This window comes from Sitodiplosis mosellana, unplaced genomic scaffold (assembly GCF_009176505.1).
Source record: "Sitodiplosis mosellana isolate CC-2019 unplaced genomic scaffold, AAFC_SMos_1.0 Smas_scaffold_6162, whole genome shotgun sequence".
Classification (NCBI taxonomy): Eukaryota; Metazoa; Arthropoda; class Insecta; order Diptera; family Cecidomyiidae; genus Sitodiplosis; species Sitodiplosis mosellana.
This window is the reverse complement of record NW_022601403.1, coordinates 2,734,931-2,745,238: the sequence shown is the minus strand read 5'-3', so window position 1 is coordinate 2,745,238 and position 10,308 is coordinate 2,734,931. Positions and strand designations below refer to the sequence as shown.

The window sequence follows — 10,308 nt, the reverse complement described above, 5'->3', positions numbered from 1 at the left end:
TTTTATATGTAAATTGATCGGAATGAGCTCACCTTTCCAACGCGCTTCTAATCGATTTGATCCGATCGATAGTTTTCGAATTATGGATGTGAACGTGAAGGTGATACTTCATAGGTGCGCAAAAATAACTACACGCAAAAACTTGCAGACTCGATTTTAACGATAGAGGTATGGTTCCTTGGGCAAATTTTCTTGGAATGACCCATAGAACACGGAAATCATAGGTATTTGGTCGAAAAAAAAATCGACCCGCCCTAGGGAATACAGATCTATTATATCAAGAACAGAACATGAAAAATTATTTCGTAAAAACGCAACATGAATGTAACATGAGCTGTAGTTGCTACAGTATTCTTATGACGCGCTTCAGTGTGGCGCAAATTCATGTTGCGTTTTTACGAAATAATTTTTCATGTTACGTTCTTTCGCATATTGCTTCTTTGTTATTATTTTTTCGATTGCTCTGTTCATGTTGCATTTTTCAATTTGATTTCATTCATTCATTTACCAAAGTGATTTTGATGTGCCTACTGAAGGTCTACTACAATTTCGCTGAAGACACCAAGTCATTATCTCTTACAAAACTCAATAAATGTCGTTAGGGTCTTGCATGGGCCCTACGGGAAGCTGTATTTGATTTGGATCAGTTGTTTGAATACCAAGCAAGTTGAGTTCGTCTATCTTCAGGGTGGTATTTCCATGAACTTAATTTAATCGATTTTTATTGACTCCATTTCGATAGAGCAACATTATGATGATTGAAAATTGGGTTCCGAACGAAGTGAGTTCATCATTGGCTAGACTTCACCTTGGACGAAGCCGTTCAGTTAAATACTTGCTAAATGACAGTGTCATCGACTATATCTACGAAAAGAAGCTGTATGGAACAAATGGATAACTTAAGTTAGATAATTATCTAAGATAAGTGCTGGATACCACAAATTGTGGTCCCAATGTACTTGTACAATGTACATTGTGCAGTCATTCGAAAATAAGATGCAACCGATGAAATGTGTCATTGTCATTGCCTTATGAAGAAATTACCAGTGCCGGTATTCTAACACCATTTCGAACACTTTGTTCGGAATTATTCCGAGCGATCAATTGTATTTTGGAAGGTGGTATCCAAACGTTATATATGGATTTGACTCTTTTTCATTGATTGAACGGTTGGTTTCCACCTTCCAAAATACAATTGATCGCTCGGAATAATTCCAAACAAATTGTTCGGAATGGTGTTAGAATACCGGCACAGATTCGAATTGAAAAGATTTTTAGAATATGCGAAAGCTAAAAAGATTCGATTAAAAAGATGCCCGTGAATCGCGATAAGATCAATAAGACCAATAAAACGTGTAAAGTGGAGCAAGTGGTTACAATTTTTGGCATTTATTTAGCAAATAAGACAATGTCCGCGAAATTTTTAAAGTGATCAAGTCATGCAATAAAATACCAATCTCGTTCCTATCACATGGATTTTATTATCCTCTCCCGTTTATTGGTCATATATTTGCACGTCATATTTTGTTAGCCGAAACTTGGATTTCAGAATTACTCTTGCATTTCTTCTCCATTGTCGACACTATTTCCAATGTCATCATCGTCACAATCCTCGGTCGGTGGTGTCGAAGATTGATCGTTCTCGCCTGGTGTCGATGATTGATCATTGGCGCCTGATTCATAGCTAAAAGTGGGTGATCGTTAATTTTATAATTTATTAGAGGCATAATATGGATGAGTTACTTTCAGTTTGACGTTCAAAATTCCAAATGAGCTTACTGAGTGGTAAAGTATTCGATGATGAATCGATACAAGTGAGCTTCGGCGCCATTTTCATTGTAATGGCATAGACATGTGAACAAATCACCTGAAATCAAGCAGAGCATTTATCATTTTCATTGGTTTTGGCAACAGCGAAAAGCGAGCACTCTTACCAATTTTCACTCCTCGCTTTACCAAGAATTCGTGAATCAATAGCAAGTCGCTTCGATCCTGATCGTCGCCGAATGTGTAATACACGAGTGGACGATCTGTGATGCAGCATGCCATCAACTGAAGTAGCGACTTGAGGTGTTTATCACCTCCGAAAATACCACAACCCCATTTGCCTGTGGCCACACCTGGAGCTCGACCCGGCATATCGTATTTAAAACCAATGAATGCCTGAAAATGTTATTAAAGTCATTCATTTGCGTAAGTTTCTCCCTTCGAATTGTAATTCTGCATAATTGATTGAGAATCGGCCCATGAAAATCCGAACAAACCTTATTCAATTCACGCTTTAGCATTTCCTCTTGATACTGTTGCGCTTTATTTGAAAATTGTTTGGCGTCAATCGCGACAATTGCACACCTTTTGCGTCGAAACAAATCATGTGGCGTTTCATCAAAGTAGTCGTCAGTCCATTCAAATGTCGACGCATAGCCTTTATAGTTGCTAAATCTTTCGCAGCCAGCAATAATCATGCATTCGTTGTCGCCCAAGCATTCAGTAAACAGTCGACTGCATATCAGTTCGGGATAAATCACGAACAAAATTTCTTCTTGAACGCAGCCACGGCCGAGCGTGCCACCGCCCACAAACTTATTCGCAAAGTCAACCTGCAATAGACCTTTACCACTATCCTCAATTTTACCATCCTTCGCCACGTGCAGTAGTGTGTCAAAAAACGTCTTCTCAATCTGACCCCATGGTGGAAGCTCTGCATCTGGTATTGAGCGCCGTGTGAATGTCACAACACCAGTGGGCACTATTTTCGGAAAAGCATTGAAAAGCATTATCGCTATTGTTAGCCAAAATAAATGCAATACAAACAAACGTATACTCACTCTGTGAACACACTCGTCGAAAGTAATTGTAGATACACCTTATCTTCTCGATCGCTTGATTACCATCGGCCGTAAACAATTCACTAAAATTTATTGACGAGTACCTTCGATACTCTCCACTACGGTATTCATTGCGGCACGGAAATGTACACAGAAAAGCGTTCGCCAATAAGCATGCGATTTGCTTTTGGCTCAACGATATCGATTGGTTTCGACCATGCTTCAACAGTGGAATAGCACATTTAATAATTTCAGGCAGCTGCAATGCCAGTTCGATCATCTTTGGCAATGTTTGATTGAAAAATGATTTGGATTCGTTCTCATCAAGTTTCTGCGCATCAATAAAAAACAAAGGAATAAGTTAGATTTCGCGATGAAATCGCTGAAATTTATAAATCACTTTGAAAAATGCGTGCAATGTTTTGAATCGCTGATGTTTAATGTCCTGGTTATACGTTAAGATGGCATATTCCAGATTTTCACTGCTAGAATGTTTCCTCTGCAGTGATGTTTTGATGCGGTCCCATTGTGAATTGGTCACGGTTTTTTGTCCCTGTAACATTAAATGATATCATTCTTGGGAATTATTGGGCGCTTATTTTGGATTAAATTTTGGGATTTGACCCAATTATACCATAGAAATGGGATAAAAACAGGGTGTCAGTTCATATTTGCAAAAATGGGTGAAACTATGGACAAATTCACCTCCAAAATAGGTGCAAGCTGTATATAATTTCTATATAATTCAACGTTGCATGCACTACAGAGCGGTCAATAGTTATAATTAATATTTGCGAAGGTATGTGTTAAGTAGGTTTACAAACGTTTCGACAAACACCACAAAAGAAGATAAAACAACGTTTTTTTTTATTGTAAGGTTAAATTAATTCTAATGGAAATAAATAACACAGAAAAAGATCTTCTATTTCTTCCCGTTGTTTTTCTCGGCGTTTTTAAACGTTTTCTTTAAACGTTGACAAAAAACGCGTTTTCAATTCCCAGTGTTAACTAGTGTGAGCAAAACAGGAAACACATTACCCAAAAATTGAGCGTATGGTACACATTGTTTTGGTCGCACGGCATCCGAACATGATCACCGTCCCATTTTGGTTTTCCGATGGATGGCTCTAACAATTTATTCGGATCGTGTGGAATTGGCAACTGAAAAAGAGCGATGTGGTTCTGAATGAGTGGAAATGTCCATTTATCGTCACCGCGATAAATTTCGTCCATTTTATTTCCACTGAATGAGCTCATTTTTAACAAATACACCAATTATTCCCAATGTTAGACGTAGATTCGTATGACTGTTTTTAGATTGCTGATCAAAAAAGTTGATAAATATTTGGAAAAAAAAAATCGAATTGATTGTCTAAATAGTGAAGGATGTCAAAGCTTCTTTAAAATCACATTCAAACTAACTTCCCAACACAGCGTTCAGGTTGTATTTATATGCGATGAACGATTGATTGAACACCATAACCAAAAGTATCCGCAGACGTTATCAGAATGTGCTGCAAACTTTAACGTTTCAATTGCAAAAGAAGACTTGAAACTTTTGATCTCCATCCATACAACAATGCGTTTTCACAAAATTTCATTTTGATAACCATAATTTACTTTTCACACGAGTTAATCTAATGACCGTTGCACTGTAATCGAATGCAGACGAGCATTGGCATTTGTTGTTTGCTATTGTTTTAGTCTTCCTCCGCTGGCATTCTTCTACATTCTGACTGCGCAATGCACAAATGAACAAGCACGGGTGCCCTGGCTGCGAGTCAATGTCCATTGTCCATTGACTTGGGAGCTCAACTGCCAGACGATAAAAGTGATTCATTGTGGAAATTTCCACAAACATTCATTTTGTTTGCTTTCAGATGGTTCTTTGTGCGCATCGAAAACCAAAATACAGCAATAATCTATCACATCGATGGCATATGCCTCCATATGGAGTCCAAAATTCGTTGTGAACTTTTTAAAGATGTGTCGGACTATCGAAGCATGATCAATATCAATATTTTGGCTCAGAGCAAAGTTTTGAAGAGCTTGTACCATATAAAGAACGTACTTAAACAGTTGCTTTTCAGTGCTTACTAAGTTCAGTGAAGACGCAAGATATTCGTAAAAGGGGCGACAACAAAACACTTCTCTTCTTCGTATCTTTTTTTTATTTCTACAAATTATAACAGGTTCACTTCATATATATATAATATATATATATTCTGATTCAAAGAAAATATCAAATGATTATTTAAATAAATGACAGATTCCTGTTTGTGCATAAAAACATTCTTGCATAGATATTACATATGCTAAACGTAGTTCTATGATCACGGACTAAAATATTTCATTACGATTGATCGTCATAGAAGATTTTGGCAACCCAGATAGAGGGTTTGTTTTTCTCGCTAGGCCAAGTCGAATTCACTAATAGTATCGGATATGAGGGCGGGTTTTGTTTTTGTTTTTGTTTTTGAAATATAATGTTCATCAGTTATTCTTTTGACCGTGAGTTCCTTATACTGTTATGAAAATACGCAACTTTTATCCGAAGAAAGTATAGTGATTCCATTTACATAGACAATTTTTTATCCAATTTTGTGAGAAAAACTTAGAAAAGTGCATTAAAAAAATGGAAAAATATGAATTAAAACCCCGATTCGAAAATAAAAATTTTTCATTTATTTTGACGGTCTTCAGTGGCCAAAACGTTTACAAGTAATAGCAATGATGGAAGCATTGCTTTCGAATTGCTCATACGAGAACAGCTCAAAAGTGTATGATTTGTTGAAGAATAGGATAAAAATGCGGTAATTTTTTGTTTGAATAGACGTAAATCTCATAAATAAATCAAAATAAGTAATTTGTCTTTTCACTTCAGCGCTGGCAATAAATCTGGCTTATGTCAGAGAAATTTAATATTTGTCAGACCGGTCAACTTGATATTGCATGATGAACAAAATCGACTGTGCTCACACACAAGGGATTCCCCGTACAATAATGAGTAAATTTGTTCCAATTACCAATCCTTCACACCACAATTACTCCAGTGGAGAGCAGATGTCAAACTTTCGCATGTATAAGTAAGTTTGACAATCGTTTTGGAGTGAACATGCATATGATTATTCCAGTTAGGAGTATATTTCTAATGCTCTGTATTGGAACAAATTTCCTCACTTTTGTACGGGGAATCCTTTGTGTACAGAGGCCTTTTTTTTACCTAAGAGCGAATTTGTGAAATGCACAAGGTTTGCAGTTGAATGAATGCAAATGTTGCTCGTCATTTAACGAAGAATAAGTTAAAATAAATTGGGTGTTTTTATAGCTTATGTCCGATTTTTGTCGGAAGTGCAAATTTGAACATTTCCATACGGTTTTAGTAAAAAAATTGCGTTGCTCTGTACATTTGAGACTCAAAACAAATCATCCTCGCACGATAATTGGAACTTTGATTGCTAGATAAAAGATCAATATTCCAATTATTTGCTGTTTTACTGAAAAAAAATTCGGCTTGCTCCGCTCGCAAGTTGACATGTATTTCACAATCTAATTGGAAAATACAAAGAGGCTCCACAGTTCTACTAAGAGCCAAAATGCCTTACGGAGGCATCCCCGTATTTTATAAATGTTTCCTTAGAGGGAGCGCACATTGGAAGTCTGCACAAAGGCGCAATAAAGGCGGAAAAAGCCGCTGACTGTGCCACACCTAGTTTTGTCAAATACCCGGGGACACTCACGCCCTTGTTATAAGATTGTGCTATTATTGTTAGTTGTGCTCCAGATTAACCCTTTGATGCACAATTTTTTGTTTTTGAATCATTTTGATATATGTTTTGTGCCACGATAAATAGAGAAAAACCTCATACTTAGATTTTTGAAAAATTGCGTATTTGTCGAGAAAATCGGAAAAGAGTCAAAAGTGTCAAATCACTATAAAAGCTTGAAAAAATTTAATTTCATAAAACTAATGATGCAGAAAGTTAAATTGATGTGTTTTGGTCCTACGAGTTCTGATTTGACAATTGAAAAGAATGTACAAACCCACAAGATAAGAGGAGGAAAAATGTGGAATTCTGCTATGATTTCGCATTTTTTTTACAGCAGTACATGAACAGAAAAAACTTTCCATTTAGCCAGCCGATTGTAGCCTGTAAAGTATAAAATGAAAGCTAGTTCATTTCCCTACATTTGTTTCCAAACAAGAATGTAAAAATATTCAGTGGTTTCATAGCTATAGCGTCTGGCGTATCTGGTTACTTTAGGAACCGAAAATCATTTTTACTAAATACTAATTTTCATTTCATTTTCGAACGATAGACAGACGATTCTTTCAACCGAAGACTTCATACACCGCACTATGGCTTCGAGAAGTTCGAGAGGTACCCAATTAAACCCGCGTGTACATCATTTGATGCAGATTCTGAGCGATCAACAACATATAGAAAGCCTAATGAATAGCTATCGCCAAACTTTAACACAACTGCCATTCGGTGGATCCGCAGCCAATCTATTGCAGCCATTAATAAGTAGTTTAGTCAATATTCAAATCAACAATTTAGCAACATCAAATCAACTTTGTAACAGTTTAGATCAATTTCTTTCGATAATTGAGTCAATAATCAACGGATTTTCGTTTTGCATTGATCCAAACTTGGGTACTTCCTTGATGGGAATGCTTAAAAATATGGTGCTTGCGAGAGTAATCCCTAGCTTATTTATTAGGTGCAATTATTCGCTCGACGAATTTTATCGCTCGTTAAGAACGAATATTGTTCCACTTGATAAACAATCGGAAAAATTCAAGTTGCTACGTCGAATTGTACGAGAAACATGTGGGCCTACGCATCGTATTAAACTTAATGTTCAGCAAATATACCAGCTAAAACGCGATGGAGAGGATGAACGTTTTCGAAAATACGGCCACCTGAGAGGTCGTCGGCTTCTTTGGCATGGCACCCGTTTAACAAACATTGTGAGCATTTTGATGAATGGCCTGGAAGTGGCACCACCTGGAGTAGTAAAAAATGGCTCCATGTTTGGCAATGGCATCTATTTTGCAGATGTTGTATCTAAATCAGCAGATTATTGCCGCGCTAAGGATTTTAATAACATTGGCCTCATGTTATTGTGCGAGGTGGCATTGGGAAAATCATTGGATAAAACCGACGCAGTCAGAATTAATAACATCCCGAATAATCAACACCAATCGATTCGCGCATTTGGCAAATATTTTCCACATCTTGAAACCAGAATTGATGGCGTCAAAATTAAGAGTGGAGTCATTCGTACACAGAGGGTATCGCGCCCTGATTCATCTCTTCTTTACAATGAATTCATTGTCTACGATTCAGCACAGGTTAAACTCAAATATCTGTTCCAAATTGAAATGAAAGACTATTAATTACGATTACTTGTTGTTACACTGCACAGTGCACACGACTTTTGAAATCTGGTGCGATCTTCATTCATTAAAATGCTTGAACTGAATGTTTGAATAAATAAAAGAAAAAAAAAACTATTTCAATCCAAACGCGTCGAGTATATTATTCTGTAGTCATTGCTTATTTAAATAAAAATTTTAAATTGAAAATATTTCTGAATTGAAATATGATTTTTCATTTATTTGCTGTTTTTTTTAAAATAAAGAACAATTGAATTTTTAATGAACCAAAGAAACCAAGAAAGAAACTCTTATTGAAAACTATTTCGTTTAGGATTAGGTATTTATGAGTATTTATGAGCGCACTACACATATTAATCTATTGTTGGTGATGTTTAATGTTTAAACTGTATGATGAATGTTAGGCAAATGAAGAAAATCCGCTTTTTGGTGAATTCTCTTGAAAATATCCTTTATTGAATTTAACTGAACAAGCGAATGAAATAACGTACTAAGATATACAAACTTCAAATATAAAAAGATACATACATGTACTGAAATTAGCTACAAGCACACTTCCAATCCAATGAACTTTCTCATTTACGCTTGGAATTTTCTTTTTAGACTCTTTTGCAAAAAAAATTAATTTTTGTCGGAAGCAGACTAATCCAGTGTCAAAAAATGCAAGAAAAAAGTAGTGAGACTCAATTTTCGAGTATTTTGTCCCCGGAATCCATCCAAATCGGCAATTACCAAAATGTTTGTACAGGTTGTAGCTACGCGACAGAAGGATGAATATTCAAATCTTGGGATATTTGCCAAAATTACTTCAGATAGGGCGATTTCAATTTTAGATTTTATGTAGTTTAATGCAGTGTTTTTACCATTTTTATGTAGGAACAATTTTTTTTGAGCAATCGGCTGTCAAAAAACGTATTTTCCACAAATCGAATATTTTTTCGAATGAAGAATGGTTCCAAATAATAATTGTAGATAAATTGTAGAATTCAAATCAATTGTCTGTTTTCGAATATGTCTGCCCATTCGTTCAATGCTCATCTTCACAAGTTATTTAAGTTTGATAACCATAATTTACTTTTCACACGAGTATATCCAATGACGGTCGCATTGTAATCGAATGCAGACGAGCATCGGCATTTGTTGTTTGCTATTGTTTTGGTCTACCTTTTGCTGGTATTCTTTTACATTCTGACTGCACAGTGTTCAATGCACATCGATAGTATTTGTGCGCAAATAAACGAGCACGGGTACACTGGATGCAAGTCAATGTCCATTGATTGAGGACCTCAAATGCCAGATGATAAAAATGATGCATTGTAGAAATTTCCATAAACATTCATTTTGTTTGCTTTTAGATAGTTATTTGTGCGCATCAAAAGACAAAATATCGCAATAATCTATCACATCGATGGCATGGAGTCCGAAATTCGTTGTGAACTTTGTAAAGATGTGCCGGACTATCGAAGCATGATCAATATCAATATTTTGGATCAGAGCAAAATTCGTTTTGAAACTCCTGTGTCGAATGTGCTAAGAAATTGGTTTTCAGAGCTTACATCAGTGTCACTCCGAATAGTAATTGTGAAGTTTGATAGCTAGTAGCAGTGCACAGACTCCCTCGAGTTGAAAAGTTTCTAGAAAAAAACGAAGATACTACAAAAAAACCGTCCGTTGAATTAAAGACTACTACTAGGCCAAGCAACAACAGAACATCTCTTCTTCACATAGAATACATTGTCTACAAATTATAACAGGTTCGGTTTAAATATCTTACATTAAATGGCTATGATTGGCTAGAATGGAACACACGACGATTAGAATGACCTCAAATATGGAAAATAAATTAAAGTGTGACGAGAGTATAGTTTATCGAGGAAAGAACGTATTTCCTTGGAAAATAGAATAAGGTGCGGTGTTTTCAGGAAAGCTGTAGCCAAAGTCACATTTTGAAATTTGTTGACCATTTCAGACTGTGCCAAAAAAAAATTTAAATTTGACATCGGCCACTGGCTACAATTTTGCTGAACATATGAATCATCAAGCTCCTGCCATTTTCCGAACAAATGCGACTTAACG

General features: G+C 36.1%; 1 protein-coding gene across 2 annotated transcripts; it reads right to left on the bottom strand.

Moving 5' to 3' along the window:
* Positions 1-1,307: 1,307 nt before the first annotated feature.
* On the bottom strand, positions 1,308-4,465 carry LOC129574396 (poly(ADP-ribose) glycohydrolase-like). Of its 2 annotated transcripts, XM_055456383.1 has the most exons (8): positions 4,251-4,465; positions 3,867-3,989; positions 3,229-3,381; positions 2,829-3,159; positions 2,265-2,749; positions 1,935-2,163; positions 1,744-1,867; positions 1,308-1,684 (listed from the first exon to the last, which is right to left on the bottom strand). In XM_055456383.1, the coding sequence occupies exons 2-7, from the start codon at positions 3,909-3,911 to the stop codon at positions 1,776-1,778; spliced, it is 1,335 nt and encodes a 444-aa protein (XP_055312358.1). In that variant the 5' UTR covers positions 3,912-3,989; positions 4,251-4,465; the 3' UTR covers positions 1,308-1,684; positions 1,744-1,775. The 2 variants fall into 2 exon arrangements, with proteins under 2 accessions (XP_055312358.1, XP_055312357.1); XM_055456382.1 differs by having other exon boundaries at positions 3,867-4,465.
* Between the last annotated feature and the right edge of the window lie 5,843 nt (positions 4,466-10,308).

Bases quoted from the DNA above. Each gene is read 5' to 3' on its own strand.
- LOC129574396 (XM_055456382.1), bottom strand. From the start codon at position 4,085: ATGAGCTCATTCAGTGGAAATAAAATGGACGAAATTTATCGCGGTGAC. The intron at 3,160-3,228 runs GTGATTTATAAA...ATTGATGCGCAG, and splicing joins CATTGCACGCATTTTTCAAA to AAACTTGATGAGAACGAATC. The intron at 2,164-2,264 runs GTTTGTTCGGAT...TAACATTTTCAG, and splicing joins TAAAGCGTGAATTGAATAAG to GCATTCATTGGTTTTAAATA.